Genomic DNA, 19,390 nt, shown 5'->3' on the forward strand with positions numbered 1-19,390 from the left:
AGGCGAACCCAGCGACAGGAGGTTGGAGGAAAAATAATTGCACGAATAATAAAAAGGTTATTACACCTTGTAAGTATGTGAAGTTGCACCTTGAATCCCTCTGAAATGTAGAGTAGAAATATAAAGTGTCAGAAAATGGAAGAACTCAATCAACATGTACATCAAAACATCACTGATCAAAAGTATAGATATTTCATTAGTACAACTAGCCTATAAATGATAAAATAATGATATGTGGGGAAACCTGACCAAAATGACGAGGAAGATGACTCAGAGACATTGTCGTTGTCAGAGACTAAAGAAAAGTGATTTATTTACACCATGCAACCATGATGCATGTGGAACTCATAGTTAACTTGGCTGAACTGAGAAACTCAGAAATCAACATTACATGCTAACAGCTACACACATATCCATCCCCCCTACCTGACAAACAGAAACTCTTTAAATAAACACTACAATTATCAGCGTAAAATAAACCTGAGAAGTGCTTATTTCTCATTTGTACTGAAGTTAAAATCTTCAGTACAAATGAGCCAACATTCAGCTAAACCTAAACAAACCAACTGCTGCTATGCAAACCAAATATTATGTGACAGCCCCCAAATGTTCGGAATATTTGGTTCAAACATGATTAACGGGGGAGGGAACCTTATCTGAAAGCAATGAAGACCATAAACACACCATGTTATTACAACATCGGATGACTTTAATCCACAACTCCAGTCATATTATAACACAAGTCTATTTTACACTGCTCAGTTAGCAGCTAAGAAAAAAACAAACAGTGAATTGGATGGGAAGCCAGAATGTGCAGGGAAGAACTGAGTTTAGCTGCTGGTAACATCTTGAACTACTGAGAATAAATGATGCAGGACTCCGTTTACACCTGATGATGATTTAGTTGAAAGTTGAGCATTTAAGTACAAGTGGATGTATCTAACCCCCCCCCCCTGTCTGCTGATGAATGTCCCCCAAACACAGTGCTTTTCAACCATGTGTCAAGACAAAAGTGTGCAGTTTTTCATTCAAAACAATATAGGCAAGAAGCAATCGCGATAAACCAGCGTCTCTCGTGGTTTACTGGAATGAAAGCAGATGCTTGGTCCTCCATCACACCACACTGAAAACCTCTGTTCTACACTAGGTCATTTTTGGTCAGGAAACAGGAAAGGTTTGGTTGGTAGAAGCTGTGTCCCACTTCAGAGGCTGCCTGCAGAAGTATGTCCTTCAGAGGACTAAAGCTAAATCACAAGTTACAATACTTGACCTCACAGAGACCACCATTAACGATGCATTCAGGCAGTCCTTGTCAGCTCGTAAAAGTGGACATTTCAGAGTTGATTTGCCATATCCGTATAACGTCCATTTCACTGATGATACACACGACAATATTCCGACTTGACAAGTTGACAAAAAGTAACCAGTGCAACAGATTTGGGGATATTGAGGACTACAAACAATGTACCTGTTGTGTTCTTCAAATGTATACAAAAAGAGGCTGCATCTCAATGGGACTTCGGAACAGGACAGTCAATATACCTAATCATGAAGTGTGGACTTCACAGGCCTCTGGACTTCACTAGTCTCTGGAGTGGGACACAGCTAGAGGAAATGTTAACTTGTGTTTTATGATGAGAAACTCTTGAACGTACATTATCTCAGGAGAGGCACTAATTTCCTCCCTCGACACTGACAACACATGGAGAGCAGTGTTTCCAAACAAAGAAGATCACATCAGGCAGGTTATGCATCTGATGTTCTGTTCCTGAGTAAATGCAACCTTTGAGTGAGAGAGAGCAGAATTCTAAAAAAGCCCAAACCAGAGAGTGGCTCCCCGGCTGACTGGAGATCAGTGGTAATGTATTTACAGTGGAAAAGTCTGGAGGGGGATAAGCAGAGAGAGATGATGTCGGAACAGAGGACACAGCAGAGTGCTCTCTCCTTTTCTCACCTCTTCTCCCAAGGTCTAGAGGAAGTTTTCAGGTCAACACAAAACAAGAGAACAACCAAACACAAAGCTCACTTCACTGACTTGTGGGACCACAGCTGGGTTTCATCCAAATGTAATGATCCCAAGTCAGCAATGAGCCGTTTACTGCTGCAAATCGTAGCTAACCGTGGTAATTTATAGACCTTGGCAGGACATCAGCATTTTGGAGGGTAGAGTCAGGGGGTCAGAGGTCAGACGTAGAAAAGTCGTACCCTGGAGGTGCTGACATGGAGGTCGTCATCGTAGAACTTGGTCTCAATGATCACATTACCACTGGAAAACAAAGACACAGTCTGAGGCATTCACGTCCACTACTGTGTCATGTACACTTTATAACATTATAAATTCATGAATGTGACTGCAGAATCAACAAAAGGTTTTCAGGAACATTTCAGCTGATTACAACGTGGGTCCTAAAACTGTAGTTTTCATTCCTGTCTGTTACAAACACTACACTTATCAAGTCAATAAAGAGGTCTGGTAATAAATAAAAAGTCTGACAGAAGAAACTCTCGCGGGGACAGGTTGATTGTCCAGATGATTTAAGCCACAGTTTCTATTTAAAAATGACCATCGTAATTCAATTTACAAAAAGCCTATCAATAAATCATGAGTAGAGCAAATTAGTGCATAAATAAGGCTTCCTGAGACCAAATAAATGCATTTAGGCAGAGTTAACAGGTTATCTCATTCTATTCATTTCCTTTTACCAGTTTAACAATATATAGGTCATTGACAAATAGGGCTTCTAAAAAGGTAAGTTTAAAAAATATAAAAAAATGGATGTAATGCATATTTTTGTGTCTGGAACAATGTGGTGAAACAAGTCTAAGTTGTGAACCACTTTTTCATAGTGTTTTAAGTAGTTTTTAACAGTATTTTTTAACTTCACAGACTAAAAAAGGTCAGGTGGCGCATTAAGGTGGAATCAATATGCTCTTGTTTTTTTCCTCTCATCAGTAACAGAAACTGAATGTAAGCTAACTTTTCTTATTAGATTCAATGTTAGAAGTAGACTACAATTATCAGAAAAAAGCGAACATTCAGGCTCTCTCATGTGGCTCAAAGGTGTACTGCACATATAAATGTTAAAGAAAAGACTGGAAGAATTTCTGCAAATTTATTTGGCAACCATAATAAAATCTCCTGAGACCCACCTGTGGGTCAGGACCCAGTCTTTAGGAATAACTGATCTAAACCACTTTAAGTTTATTAATTTAAATTCAACATGCTTTATTGGCATGAATGTAACAAGGACAATATTGCCAAAGTGTAAAGTAATAATAACATTATAAAGAAAAAGAAAAATGTATAATTAATAAAATCTGCCCATAAAAGCTGGCCATTTTGATGCTTTTGTAGCTCGTACTGTGAACATAGCACAGGAAATAACACTACAGCAAGAATAGATGGTAAAAGTTGAAGTGGGTCAGGACACTGTTAACCTTTGTTTTCTCTTTTCTAACCAGTGGCTTGTATTTCTAACCCATCAGACTTTACTGTGGTGATGTTACTGTGTTCCCAGATCTGAACTATTAACTTGGTGTATACAATGTTATCAGAACCGATAAAAAATGATGGACAAAACTATGAAAATAAAACCCACACTGTGAAAAGTTTCCTTTTAACATTCCCTGCTCATTTGTAAGATTGTACAAATTCGCCCAATCCTCCAATCTTCAGGTCATTAGAAATCTGAATACATTGCCAGAGACTGGTGCTGGAAGTTTACACTACACAGGTTGTTTCTAACGTGCACACATTTTAAAAATAACCTGTAAGTCACACGTACACTGGTTTTTGTTTCCTTTTGTGTTGGTTAGACGTCTCACAGCTGTACAAAGTTAAAAAGAAGATTTGAGAAAATAATATCTACTACATGCGTCAGCAGTACGGGAACCTCGAACAGAGAAATGAGCTGTTTGGAGACTCACGTTAAAACATTGGCTGGCATCATCTGGGACTCTGGAGCTGCTTCTATCAGAGACTGCCATGTGTTGGTGGAGTTGGGTATAACAAAACCAAACTCAAAGAACCATTCTGGACAGAGACACAGAAAGACACAGAGTCAGTGTTGCCCTTACAATATACGATATCATTACTAAAAATCCTGATTATAAAGTAGTTAGTGTACCATGATGACCTAAAGACATTGTCAGACTTAGAAACTAGCAACATAAACATGTTATGCTGGTGTGTATTGTGTGTTGTCTCCTGGGGCTTCCTGTAACCTCACCTCTGTACAGCAGGGCCCCAGGGAGAGCACTGCAAACACACAGTAACAAGGAAATGACAACAGCTAACAGTTCTCTGTTTTTTTAAGATATATTTTGCCATTTCGGCTTTATTTGATAGAGACAAACAGGAGAGGCAGAGCAGAGGGAGGGGATGACATGCTGGGCCAGATCGAAACCAGGCTGCAGCGGGAAAGACTCAGTCTTAACCTAACCAGTATGCCCCCCACAGCTGTCTGTTGAGGACCTGAGGTTGTTATAAAGCAACTGCTGTATCTTATGACACATTTTAGGGAACAAAGTATTTTTGACTGCCTGTGTCCAAATATTTGAGTTTTCACACTTTGGAGTGAAACATGCTACTGAATTTAAAAAACACAACAAGCCATTTCTCACTAGACACGTTTGGTAGAAACTCCCCCGCTTAGTCTTTGGGTGGGTAGTATATCGGTTTCATCACCGTCACCAGTGTCACGTTCTATTTATTTATTTATTAATACTGTCTTTACCGTGATAAATACACACACGTTTTGGTTTTAGTACACACACACACACACACCCATTGAACTACGTCACTCCCGCTAGAGCAGCAAGGCTGCAGCCGCTGCTATTCTGCCACTGCCAGGCCTCAACAAATAATTTTCACTGTATTTTTTGCAGAGAAAATATAGGCGACACACACGGTTAATTTATTGTCATTGTACAACATGGTCGAGCAATGAAACCCCCGGACTACACTGCCTGTGTGAGCAGCACGGAACCTCTTGCTTTTTATTGCGGCCCCCATAAACAGGTTAGAGCAGTCACACCGCCCACGTGAGAAACGTGGCTCAGGTGTGGCTCGGCTGCGTGCATCTTTGAGAGATTCAAGGTCTCGCCTATTTTTTCTCTGTGCCTTGGGGTTCACAGCAAAAAAAGACAGTGAAAAGGAACTTTTGTAAATTTATTGACATCATATCAGCAATAATACTACAGTTTTGATGTATATATCTGTACAATTTGTCATTGACATGGAAAAAGTAAAAACCTAATTTTAACTTAACATTTCCTGTAAATAAAATCCCCCACACCTTTTCTGTGGACAGAGTACCTTCAGTTGTTTAAACAATATTTGCAGGCGTGTTGTATAAAATGCAGTGACTTGCACGGCTCCATGCATTAATAGAGTAGCGTTTTTTAATTGTGGATTGCTATTATTATATACAAATGAGCATACACTTTTAAATCTTTTTCTGTCGAACTGGAAGAGACCCCTATAGACCCATTTTTAACTTTTTTTAGGGGGGACAGGGGATCTTTAGGGGAGGTATCAGGTCAACAGTAAGTGCCACATAGAAGTGTTGGACATAATCTGAAAGCTGGGAACCAGATGATTAATTTATTTATGCAGCTCAGCAGTGTGTGTCAAAAATGAATGAATGAATGAATTAAAATAACTTAAAACATTATGATGAAAGTATATGATGGTCATTCCCATGCTTTATTATGTCTCATCAGTAGTTACAGCAATTGTTTGGGTTGATACCATTTGTTACATAGATTTGGTGCTCAATTTAACAATTTGTTACCACTCGAGAATTGATATAAATTATCAGAAATGCTTCCAAAATACCACATGAAGGACCATCATATAAAAGTCATGAACTTTTGACATTTGGAGATTTCTGTAAGAATTAAATTTTTTGGTGATTGGATGACGAGCGTTTCTGTTCTGGAAACTGCTCAGAAATCCCCTAATTGTCAATGTCCCTAGGAAAGCCATACATCCTCTGAATGCCATAGGTCTGTAGTTTGTGGCTGTAAACCTTCACAAGGCTGTGATTGTCCTAGAGGTCACAACAGCTCATTTTATACAGTGACATCAACTTTAAAAAAAATGGTCTCACTATGTGAAATGGCCACTATCATCACAGATAAATATAATTTGGCTCATTGGATCAGAAAGAGTCTCAGCTTTCCAGAAATACCCAATTTAATTCAATTCAAGACTGTCACAGTCTGTATCATCAGCATATTTTGTAATGTGCCGATTTTCTTACAGAGATTGTGAGTCTTTTGCAGGAACAGGGTCATGGTGCTAGAGTTAAAGACTTTATATCGTGTTGCCAACAGTCATTTCTTCATCTTGATGTTAACAAGACAAAAGGACATGATTAGGGTTGTTAATTTATTTTCTGACGAATAGCTGACCCTCGTTAAGCAATCATTAACTGTTAACCAACAATATGTATGCCTTGCATGCAGGGTGCTGTGGTTGATGTGCCTATCAAGCCGCCCAGCTGTAAATATAACACAAACAGAAGGGCGACTGTGGCTAAGTGGAGAGCAGGGTCGTCTTTCAATTAGAGGATCGCGACTTGATGTCGATGTGCAAGACACTTAACCCCAAAATTGCTCCTCAGTGTGTGAATGATGACTTGTAGTGTAAAGAGTGGTCGAAAAGACTAAAAAAACTCTATAGTACAGTTATTTTACGATTTATGGATTAAATCCATCATTTATCGACTGCATTCACCAGCTGCAGTGAATGTGCAAAACAGGTAACTGAGCCTCCAGTTCCCCTGTCTGGGAACCCTAACCCTAGCCTTCTGGGAGAGTTGTCAGCTCTGTGTCTGCCTGCATACTCTGTCCAGTGTATTGCACGCTTGGCAGAATGTTAGCGAGTGTCCAGTCGAGAGAGAGACTGTGTGTGTGATTATGAGTGTGAAGTCAGCAGTAATATAGCTGTGAACGTAGCAGTGTATTGTGTGTACAGTTTGTCATGAATAAATGCTACAACTCCTCAAGGCCCGTAAGGAGACCCAAGTTAAGTTTCTGTGTCGTGTTGCCACCTGCTGTTTAAAGTGAAGGGGGTTAGCCCCCTAGAAACAGGTCAGGTTCAGGCACATTTTTGGTGCGCTGACCTTTAAGGTGGACGTAATTCCTCTTTCAGCTTTTTTAAACTCTTTTTATTTTTTATATTTCTTCTAAATGGAAGACTTGTACCATCCTTGCAGTTCTTTCACAGTGTACTACTGCAGATCATTTGGCTATGGCAGGAAGTGGACCAAAATGTAAGGCTCTGCATTGTGTTGCTTCAAGTACTGGTGAGAAGTTGAAATACAATCCAGGAACTCCAGTTTGAGCAGTACATGAGTCATCAGATACCACAAAACAGCACTTTAGAATACTTTGAGACAGAATGCATTTCCATCCACCAGCTAGAACCGCTCATCCTAGAGGGTTGCAGTTGCAGGGGGGCGAGTAGTAGGGTACACTCTTGACAGGTCGTCAGTCAATTACGGGTTTTGCACATAGAGAGGGACAAGATCAGTGGAATAGTGTAAAACCATTGGGATTCATAGTGCCATTAATGGTCAAAACACCCGAAGGTACCTTTTACTGACTGACCTTCAGGTTCTGTACCTTTAAAAAGTTCAGATTACCTTCTAGACACTGTCCTTTGAAGAAAACTTTCTGTTCCAGTCTGAACTTTTCCAGTTTCTCTGAGGAGGAAAAGTTTAATTCTCTGGACACGGCTTTACACTTCAGGATCTTCTTCGGGACACGAGCTGCAGAGACAATGACACTAGAATTAATAATAATAATAAAAAAAAACCTGAGTCAAATTCCTTGTATGTGCAAGCATTCTTGGCAAAATAAAGATGATTCTGATTAACGGAGAGCTATAGATTCAAGACCTAAAACTTGTTGATGTAATAAATGTGACCCATAGCAACCAGATGTTTGAAAAGCAAACACGTTCTTTGTAGGTGACCTTTTGTAGGCTTCCATTGTAGGCTATCAACTGAAAGAGGCCTGTGACTGTATAGTATCAAAAAAATCACTTCTTTTACATGGAGAACAAAATGCTTTACAATGGCTCAACCAGACGGAATTCTAAGGGCAGAAAGAGACAAAGATCCCTCTGATCAAAAGTTCAATAAGAGTAGAAGAAATCCCAAGTCATCAAAATGTGTGCAGATGTTAACAGGACTAGCTTCCTGTTTTAGTGTCAAGTGTTTCACAATAATGCAGCCTGTAACAAGCTGGAATATACAGGCAACGTGTTGCTTTAGTATAGCTTTTCTTCAAACTTCACAACAGAAATAAGGGTCTAGGGTTGGCACTGTCGGAATATCAGATGGACATACTATGGATTGACAAATCACAGTTTAGACCTCTTTGATATAACCACTGAGTAGACTGCCCAACATATAATACTGTTTTGACTATTTTTCCCAGTTTGAATCATTTCATTCTTCTTCTTTTGGGGCATAAAACTATTTTAAATGTAAATAATACATTTGTTGTAACTTTCTTTGTGTCTTCATTTAGTCATAATTGAAGAAAAGAAGAAAAACTTAAATACAACAGGCAGTGTACATAGTTCAGTCAACCAAAAAGATCTGCATGCACTAAAAAGTGAATTGCATTGTAAAACTGTGTGCATGACCTCAGTATATTATGTGGCATAGTGTCCTCCATGAATCCTTTTTGCCTTTCTGAATATTTGCACTCTAGTGCATAAAAAATTGTTTTGTATGTCAAATGTCATTCTTATTTTTACACTAGCATATGCTACATTGCATGTCACAAATTACCATTTCTGTATGGGCCACGAGAACTTTTTGAATCCTAGTTTGTTTATAACTACGGTAAGAATGGTGGATAAAAGATAAACCAGAAAGTAGATCATACAAATCTGGTTTAAGTTCAAACAAAAAGGCTTCGGTAATAACACTTTTTAATGATTCTACATAATTGGGGTAAACTCAATCTCTGAACCCATCGGTCTAACAACAAATAAGCCTCTGAGGGGCAAGGGGCTGTACTTCAGGGGTTCCGGTGTAGCTAGCGGATATCCGGGCCAAGACTTCCTTCTCTGTGTGCTGCAAACTGTTTACAGTCCGATTAGTGACTTGAGACTGGAGTTAGAATTGAGAGACGACATGTACGACCAAGGTTGTTTCACAGTAGTCAGTTTACAAGCTAATTTTAACCCAATGAAAAGCTAAATCATGGTCAGACTATAGCCGGTGGGTTCCCAGATTGCATTTTGGTCAATGCTTTCCATCTCTTTTGCTCTCCACCCGGATGGTTTACCTGTATTTAACCAAAGCCTGCCTCCAACGTGATTTGGCAATACTACTCAGACTACAAATGGAAACAAGAATGCTGCTGATGCCATAATATTGTTCAATTGCCTACAGATCCATGCATATGAATGCAGAATCTGTTCATTGACATTAGGGTAACTGTCTCATCTACCTGTTCGATGGCTTGTTGCCCCCCGTGTCTCCACATCCACAGATCTTATGTAGTTGATGAGCAATGATTAACAAAAAAAAAAGGGTGGGGGCCAGGAAAACCATATCGACCAAGACAACTGGCTAACAAAAAATAGCCCCAAAAAACCAAGCTGTGCTACGATACATATACTGTATGTGTGTCTAATGTACCTTCATGTTCTACTCCTGGAACAGAGAGGTCCTCAGTTCCCTGCCACAGCACTTTGCCCGTCTCTGCATCTCGAAGGTTCATCCAGTTTCTGTCAGGAAAAGTTTAAGTGGCAACAACCAAACTAAAGAATAGACTAAATAAACTGAACTGAACAGTCTTTGAACATTTACTAGCACTCATGTTATCAACCTTCAGACATCCATCATTTGACATTTTAAGTTAGTAGAGTTTACATCAAATAAATGAGAAAAGAGAGCCAGAAGGAGTGAGACGGTGCCTGGATGCGGGCAAGTGATGTGACCCATGACCAGATTATCATCTGGGTTATAAAAAGGCAGCGCAGTGAGAAAACAGACACTTCATACATTGATGTATGTAACGTGGACCTACCGATGAGCATTCAACCCGTGTTGAACCCGTTCATATGAGACAGCTGTCCCTATGTTTGTCTCTGTTAGTAATGACTTCAGTCTGCAGTGCAGTTCATAAACTTCACTGATAAACCAGAGAATTGCAGAAAATTTTTGTATCATGTCTCTCTCTCCCTTCAACTTTTTTCAATTCAATGGCTTTATTGGCATGCAGTCCCATATTGTGCAGCTAAGTGCTGCATGTCATGTAGCTCTGTGAAGCTCTGTGTCGTATGAGTAGGAACCGAATAATCTACTCAGTAACCATCCCTCCAATTACATTTCAACAGATCACATCACACTGTGTGTGTGCATGTCTTTAGGTAATTCACTGTCCCTCAATTTGTGGCATGTTAACATATGAAGCTCTAGTATAAGTTCAGTCAGGAAGACTATACTTTGCATGCTTAGGCCTGTAGTTTATTTCTCATACATCTGCCATTCACCCTTCTCACTCATACTCATTCATTATTTCATTGCTGTCATTGTTCAGGGCTGTCAATCATGATATCAGCTGTTCTGATCAGCTGGTCTTCTCTATCCAAAAGCACAGTTATCCTGCTGCTGTCTCTTTTTAAATATGACTGTCTCTCTACCTTCAGTACGTTCATGCTGCTGTTACACACCCCTCCACCTCCCCATCTCCACCCAATCTTCACAGATTCATCCAGTTCATCAACTCATCATTCTATCAGCCTCATCAGCCACCACCACCAGTGTCTGGACTCCACAGGGGGATTTATCTTCTGCTGCTCAGGGCAGATGCCCCTCCATTACAAATCTCCCTGTAGAGTCCAAGCACTAAAGACTCTGTCAAGACTTTATCATCACATATCATCTGTTAATAATAAACTATTATCTTTTCTTCCTCTGACTTGTCTCTCCTGATTGAAATGCTGTGTAGGAAGATATGCCTTGTCTCCTTTTCCTTGGAGTGTTTTTTTTATGTTGAGAGGTCATTAGGCTCTTAAATCTAAAATTAGGGTTGTCAAAGTAAATGATGTGTCTGATAATATTCTAAACTACTTTGGCTTTTAGTTTCTTCTATCCAATGTTCCAAACAGGTTTCTTTACATTTGGTTTTCTCTGATTGGTGTTTGTAGAGCAGAGTTGTTGTGAGACTGGTCCCAGTTTTGTCTGAAAGGGGGCAGTTAGCCTCAGTACCAACTGACATAGGGGACTCTTTTCTGGGCTCAGCTGTTGGACTTGGAGGGCTTTGGAGTGTGGGTGTCTCAGGGATTTAAAGTGGTTTAAACGTATGAGTGCTCTCTTTTGAATTTTAACTATCAGTGTCGCTAATTCTGCTCTATGTGCATTTGTTGGTGTTTTTCTGTGTATGTGTAGAAGTTACCTTATGTACTTATGTATAGTTGACTGGATACAACTGGTGTACTACATATAACCTGTATCCCAGTAAAAAAGAGGAAAACACTGTAGATTTAACACTACATAGTTTTTATAATAGCTCAGGTGATATTCCAGCATATATACACATATATAATATCAGGCTTGTTGGTCTAAATTCATCTGAGGAAGCATAAAAAGAAGCTGTGTGGAGGTGAGTGAAGAAGTCTTTGTCTGGATGATTCAGGCTATAGCTGTCCCATCAGTCTGTCAGTTGGTCAGCTGTTGCTGACCTCCACATTCACTATAAACACAATACAGCCGTCAATCGAAGAGCCTGAAAGGACCCAGTATGTGACTGCACTGTACTTTACAGCTTCTCATACTGCGTCTTCACAATCATTTCAACAACAGTCTAAGGACGACCCAATGAATCACACTTTAAATGTATCCATCTACTTATCTACCTATCAATGTACCTTTTTAACTGCGAAAACATATACTTTTAGAGCAAAGAAATGGACTGTACTTTTATTTATCTTTTCCAGTCTTCCAACCACTCAAAGCTCTTTAATTCTACATGTCATCATTCTCCGATTCACACCCATTCATACACTGACGGCAGGGGCTACCATGCAAGGGGACACCTGCCCATCAGGGTTAAGTGTCTTGCCTAATATATGATGCTAGTGGAGCCGAGGATCGAACCGCCGATTCTCTGATTGAAGGACAACACCACTTAGCCACAGTCGCAACATGCAGGCAGGTAGGTAGACAGGTAGGTAGCCTGTCCAATCATTATATTGGGGCTGAATGAACTATTTGGGTAGCTTATTACAGTCCTGCGACAGCCACAGATACCAGATTTTCTTTCTTTTGATTCATTGATTGCTGTCAGGAAGTAATGAGAAATTCAACCAATATAACAGGAATGTTTTTGAAGAAGATTACCAACCCTAGCTTTAAGTGATTTCCCTTCAGGTGTGTAATGTACTTTACATTCACCAAGCAGAGATGCTGCTGCAGGAGCAGGAAAGAGTCATGTAAAGGCCAATCCATATATTTTCATTTTTCAGTCTTAAAATGGTTGTCCTGGTTTATCCTCACTAATATGCTATGCATTTTGAAATTCAAACATTGGCTTTGAGCCTGGCTTGGTATTCGAGACAGTCCTGTGCAGCACTGTTCGAAAGATCGAACCATGTTCTGGCTGAGATTCTAAGTTAATCAGTGTGTTGCCCGCTTATTTCGGTTAAATCAGAAAAATTCTCCAGAGGAACTGTTGAATGACACTGTGGCAGACACTGATGCCACCTCATTTTATTTTTGGATATCAGACTGACAGACAGCAGTAAAGAATTATCATCCCACAGCCTTCTGTTCTAGAAGATTCTCCACTCAGCATCCTGTTACACTCAGAAACTACTTAGTGTCACACACACTTGACTCCACGCCATCTGTGAAACTCCCCATCGTAACTGCCTCAAAACACACAGCTTCTGAAGCTCCGGGGCCTGCCATGTTAGCATATCGTTACATGAGTGATGAGAACAGAGTTTCATTACAAATGCACACAGCAATCTGAAAGGGCACCATTTCTCTGTAGCATTCAGAGATTCACCCTAATCTCATATGACAATTTGATCATATTGGTCATAAATCCAGTTGGTCAGGATGACATTTTAAAAAGATTCAGTAAAACACACGTATGTTTAAGAGGGTTTGTTCCACTGTAGTAATGACCAGCATTTTCACCAATGTGTCAGATATCTTACTAGTTAGGCTACAGATTTGATTATTTAATTTGGATTTATTAACCCTTTCTTTCTGCAAGACATACGTGTGTTAGGGTTCATTTTTATTTCCAACAATGAAGACATTTAATTGTTTTATGTCTCTAATTAATAACAAAGCCCTCAGAGTGTATAAAAGGGTATAAAAGTAGTCTACCAATAATCTGAAAAGGCCAGGGTGGACTGATCCTATATGGACTAAAGAAAAAACATAAAAAAAGATGATTTAATATCATTTGTGTTTTTTTATATAATATATACATCTAACTTTTAATCTCAATCAACAAAACACTCAATTCCACTTACATTTATTCAGTTGATGTTATTACAATTTCAAATCACATCTCAAATATCTTCACATTTATGTCAGTTAATACCAAATTCTGCAAATAGCAGAGATTCATGAAACCCCTGAAATGCTTGATTAGTGACTATACTGCTTAAAGGGCTTTTTGTAATATGTATTTATCTATTAGGGGTGTCCATGACTAAAAATCGACATAGTCAAAAGTGATTTGGTCGAGTTGTAGCTATAGTTGACTGATCGTCAAATCATGTTCTTTTTCTTATCTTGGTTATGGATACAAGATCTAGACACGGTTTCTTATCCTGCTTGCTTTTCCTGCTACGTCCCTCCTTTAAAAAATATGTAGCTCTGATAGTGCTACATTGTCCCATCGCTGTTGCTGGGACAATTTCACTGTGAGATTAGCAGTCGAATCAGGCTCCTTAATAGGACCCCTAATGTATGTATGTATGTATGTATGTATGTATGTATGTATGTATGTATGTATGTATGTATGTATGTATGTATGTATGTATGTATGTATGTATGTACGTACGCACGCACGCACGTACGTACGCACGCACGCACGCACGCACGCACACACACACACACACACACACACACACACACACGTTTAATCCTTGTCTATTAGTGCTGTACCACTTCCACCATCCCCCACCTCTCCTTCAGGCTTTCTAGTAAAGTGTGCTGAGTTGAATGGTTTCTCTAATCCTCTAAATCCAACTAAATCCAATCTCCTACATCAAACTCATCATCCTCCACACCTTCCAGAATAATCCAGGCCACACTGAAATGTCTTTCTCACTCTTTCACCAGGTGTCACGTCTCATTTCTAAACGTTTCACTGTAATCAAAAGAGAACCCATGCATCATTTTAGCAGGATGTCCACAATGAAAGTGGTCGAACAGGGATGGCAATGAAAGAAGTGGGCAACTTGTTCTGCTTTAGGAAGGAAAAACCATGATCCACATTTTACTGTTTGTATCTGATAATGTGTGCCCTTTTCATTTATTCTCTCTCAAATCACTTCCTCACAAACTGACCTAAAAAAATTGATTGAAGCTCCAACAACATCATATAAGGTTGTACCATTGCCTCCTCAGGGCCTGCTGCAGGTTGTGTGTGTGTAAACCACTAGGGTCCCTGCACATCAGAACACACACAAGCTAATGAGCCCCTAGTGAAAAGCTGCTGTCACTGATTAGTCTGCATTTATTTTAATAGTTCAAAGTATATGCAGTTTTCTAACCCCCAACCTCTATAACTGCACATCCTACTGCACAGATTCAAGTTTTCACGTCAGTCAATTAACACCAGTGGGACAGTGGGATATATTCTTGCCATCCATTTGTTTGAAGGCAACCCTGCCACAATACAGACAGGTAGTGTTTCACAACTCACACACAGTATCCGCATGTCCAATGGCATCACCTCTATGTACATGGCTGTGACAGCTCATTATTACTGTACCTCATGTTGGGCTGCAACAAGGAACTGAATAACTTATTTTTTTAAATCAAAGTTTTCTTATCAATTACTATAATGTTCTTTTTTTTTTTTTAACTTGACAAATGCTAATGATGTCAGTTTTGTTTGCTATTCGCAACAGAAGGTCAACCAAACATATCCTCAGTTAGACTTGATAAGATGGAAGCATGTTCTTTTAAAATTGATTAGGTTAACTTACATGCAGTAATCTAAAAAAAAAAAAATAGATGAAATATTGGTTGTTAACCAGAGGATGTTCCCAGTGCCATTCAGAACCAGATCAAAGGCCTGTTTCATGAAGAAGTTTCAAGGTTTACACAGCAGATTTATCTAAGTAACTTCTGTTCAGGGCACACAATCTACTACCAATAAGTTAGTGTGACTCAAGAGCAAAGTCAGATAAGCATCCTATGGCTCAACTATTGCAATTTAATTCCTTCTCTCCATTGTTATTGTTAATAAGATACAATAACAACAAACAATCATTTTATATAACAGGCTATATGCTAATGAGGGACATAAGGTTAAACTGTGCTTAAGGCATATAATTAGCCTTTTGAAGAAGTTCAGGGGAAAACTACTATTCTGTTCACTGTTGCAACAATCAGTATCTCAGGATGACAATAAGTTCAGTCAGTCTTTGGGTTTGAATATGTGAGACTACAAATAACTGATTACGGCAGGAGCTACTGCTTGTGTCAACATTTTGGTTGTTCTGCTCTTGAGAAACACTGACAAACAAAGTGAGAGAATTTCACAACTAGACCGTCTGCTATCTTTGCTGTAGGGCTAGTTATATATTCTTATTTGTGTTCTTCATAAGGATTTTAGATAGCACATGATGCCTTTCAAGTCTCGAAGAGAAAAAGAAAAAGATGTACTGTTTAGTCTCTGTGTTGGCTGTAATAAGGCAGTATAGACAGAAGGTAGTAAATCCTTGTGCCACTAAATCATGGATTACCACACTACAGCAAGAGGCCTGACCTTACCAAGAAACATACACAAGCTTGCACCTTCATCTTTTGTATGGACTGGGAGAGTATTATATAAATAGTTTAGGTATTTCAATATGCATACTAACTAATTTGATTATGTTTTCACTGGCTGGAACACTGGGTCTCCGTTGCAGTAAGGGTAGCATGCTGCAGTGCTCTGCTGCTTATTCTAGAAGGAATTACTGGTACTAATTTGGTCTTACACAGTCCAGCCAGTAATATGGAAAGCATCAATTGTCACGTTGGCTCCACCCACACACACCCTCCCATCCTAGATACAAAACTACAGTTTGCATTCATAAAAAAAAAATTCAACAAATTTGGTATAGTGTAGCAGTGGGGAAGAGAAAACTTGCAAACATTGCAAATTAGTTGGTGATGCTGGATGTTATTTGGCACATATACTGGGAAACAAAAAAAATAGACGCGATGTAAGCAGGCAATCTCTTAAAGTTGTCATTTCAGACTAAATTAATCTCACAAAGCTGCCTGATCGCGTAGCGGTGGTTATATAGAGGTAGGCCACAGTGTGTGTATGGTAGATCCGTTAGCTGTTAGCCAAACAGACTGCAAACTGTTATCTCCTCATTGTAGGCACAGAGTAGCAGATGGGGGGGGGTTGCAGTCAACAATGTCATCACTAGCGGCCCAAACCGGTTAAACCGGAGAGTAGTGAGTGAGAAGTCAGAAGCAGTCAATGGATAAAAGAGGCAATAAAAGGTATTTTGAGAAAGTGTGAGTCACCACAACCACGAGACGTTCTTAAGCATGCAGTTACAACTGGGTAGCCAAAATATTAAGCAGTTTACTGCAGCAGAATGCGAGATTAGCCTTGGGCAGACACAGAGGTACACACTTACTCACTCACTCGTGTAAACCACACACGCAACCGATCGCATGATGCTCCTTGCAGAGATAAAAAGTTACAAAGAATACTGTTGATGAACTGACTTCAATCTCTTAAGACAACATTTTGCTTTTGGATTATATTTCCAGGAGGGTTCTAGTTAATGTGACCATCTGTCTGAGGTTACTGAAAAATGTAAATGATGTCAAACAATGATGTTTAGGTGCGATGGAGGTTTAAAACCAACAATATCTCAGCTTACAATCTGTATCATCCTCCTGCTTTCCTGTTTAACTTGGGTCCAAAACGGATGTGGACGCGGTTCTGTTTCTACTCCCTTAGGTGTTCATGTTTATGTTTACATAATAGTCTGCATATTCATACGTTTTGACTTAGACAATATGTCATGGAGACCCTTGTGGATCCATGCAGTCACGCAGAAGTGGAAAGTATCATTTGGGCTTAAATGCTTAAGGCAAAACTGAACTGCTGTCCAAAGTGTTGAACCTGGAATCTCCAAGCCATTAATTCTCTGACAGGCAGGGCTTCCGTTGCAAACTCTAACAGTAATAAAAACTAATAACAGGTTTAATGTTCCAGATGTCATTTTAGAAAGCTTGTCAGTAAATTCAGCTGGTTATTTTTTGGGTCGCACGCTTTTTGTATTATTTTGCAGAAAGAGGCTAGGCCCAGTCACTCTCTCACAAGATATATAGTAATAACTCAGTAAGTCATAAGGTGCCCAAAAAGTGGCTTCAGCCCACACTTTTATGTTTTGTTTTGCAATGCTAGTTTTGTTGTATTCAATTGATTTACATCTGGCAGCTGGTGTTAAGAAAGCCCTTCACTAAGAGTAGCCTACATGTTTTTGAATTATTATATTATCTTATCTAACCATTAACACACTTAAAAATATAAATCTACCAATGTACAACACATCACACGTCTCTATGAGCTAATATCTAATGAAACAGAGAAACTTGTGACTTATCTTAAGAGAACAATTTCAACAATGCATAATTGCTTTTATAATTTAGTTATTTTTTAGATCATCTTTCCCTACGCAACCTATTTTCAAACAAAATCACACAAGTTAAATAGGTGCTGAAGCATTAATAATCGGCAGTAAATCATAATAATATCAGCCAACTAATGGTATAGTAAAAAAACAAGTTCCTGATACCATATAAACACATCCTTATTGGATGGCCACATTCTTCTCTCCCTCTTCCTATGTTTTCTGTTGGCGGCTCCTTAATATACTATCTATTCAAGGCAAATTACTAAAATTGAAAATAAAAATTGTCTATTGTATGTGTGTTGGAGAATATAACATAAATCCTGGTTCAGGTGCCAATGGGCTGCCATGAATTCACTTGTTTCCAAAGTCATTTCACTCGTTTTGAAAGTACTCATAAAACAAAGGACTATTTTCAAATGGCAGCAAAAACACAAATGTGACAGTAAGTAAGAGCACACGTTGATCTCACTGTGACACAAACACACATTCAGATCTCAAAACACTATCAGAATAAGTATACGTGACCTTCGGAGAACAGGATAACACACGAAATACCCTGGTCTGATTGTAAGAAGTGGCGCTTTGAAAGTGACTGATTTGTGATGAAGTTTGGCTTCACTTCCATAACGTCACACAGCTTCCCAAATGTAAAGTTACGTTGCTGTCAAACAGCAAACAAGCTATAGTTAACGCGAGCAACATATAAGCTAATAGCTTATGTTACTATTGGTAAGTACAAATATGACAGAGATCAGTCGCTATCTATCAGCTACGTCAATGTAAATATTGCTGCTGCAGGACGTTACGTTAGAGCAGCGTACAGCTGCACACCGAGCAGCTAGTCTGCTAATTAGCCACAGCCCAAAGACACTCAATGTAGCCAGCAGGCCGTCATTCAAATGGAAACTAGCTGGTTCGTAACTACAAGAACATTTTCATTTTGTCACATAGCATAGAGACAGAGAAACGTTAGCTGACGGCAGGTTAGCCACAGGAGCTAACCTTACTGTACAATCCTACTCAGTCACATGTCACTAGCATCTTGCTTATTAGATGACGTTATATTGTACCAAACAGGACAGACAGTACTAACTTACGTGTCTAACCTTCACAGAACATCAGCAAAAAAAGGATACAGTTTGAAGCCCTTCAAAATTTCCTTGGCCCTGTCTTCGTCTGAAGACATTTCTCAAATCGTCTGTTTTCGGTTCTTACAGAAAATCCAGGATCTGCTGAAATAACAAAGCTGCTCTTGAAATAAGCTTCCCTAGTTAACTAACTAGTCTTCCAGGTAATGATTGCATGAAACCAGCATAAACTATGTGTACTTAACTCTATATTGTTGGACTGCAGGTTAAATCTGATCCGATAAGGCAATCAGCTAAATATATCCAGCTAACTAACAGACAGCTAGCCTAGCCAGTCAACGGCACAGGGTAGGTCCTAGCAGCCAATCATAGGCCGAGAATGAGAAGCATGGGTGGGGCAACACTGGATAGAGACGCGTCACCAGGG

At 39.3% G+C, this 19,390-nt stretch overlaps 1 protein-coding gene across 1 annotated transcript; it reads right to left on the minus strand.

Moving 5' to 3' along the window:
• Positions 1-686: 686 nt before the first annotated feature.
• pde6d (phosphodiesterase 6D, cGMP-specific, rod, delta) lies at positions 687-19,254 on the minus strand. The gene is made up of 5 exons (XM_068709356.1): positions 19,012-19,254; positions 9,669-9,757; positions 7,653-7,778; positions 3,928-4,033; positions 687-2,266 (listed from the first exon to the last, which is right to left on the minus strand). The coding sequence occupies exons 1-5, from the start codon at positions 19,059-19,061 to the stop codon at positions 2,185-2,187; spliced, it is 453 nt and encodes a 150-aa protein (XP_068565457.1). The 5' UTR covers positions 19,062-19,254; the 3' UTR covers positions 687-2,184.
• Positions 19,255-19,390: the final 136 nt, after the last annotated feature.

The sequence above is a fragment of the Cebidichthys violaceus genome, unplaced genomic scaffold (assembly GCF_023349555.1).
Source record: "Cebidichthys violaceus isolate CVI_PGR_0920_01 unplaced genomic scaffold, fCebVio1.0.p SCAF_144, whole genome shotgun sequence".
Lineage (NCBI taxonomy): Eukaryota > Metazoa > Chordata > Actinopteri > Perciformes > Stichaeidae > Cebidichthys > Cebidichthys violaceus.

Excerpts from the sequence above, each read along its gene's own strand:
- pde6d (XM_068709356.1), bottom strand. The coding sequence starts at position 19,061 with ATGTCTTCAGACGAAGACAGGGCCAAGGAAATTTTGAAGGGCTTCAAA. Across the intron at positions 9,758-19,011 it reads ATTTTGAAGGGCTTCAAACT|AAACTGGATGAACCTTCGAG; the intron begins GTATCCTTTTTT and ends TTTTCCTGACAG. Across the intron at positions 4,034-7,652 it reads CAAAGGACAGTGTCTAGAAG|AATGGTTCTTTGAGTTTGGT; the intron begins GTAATCTGAACT and ends GTCTCTGTCCAG.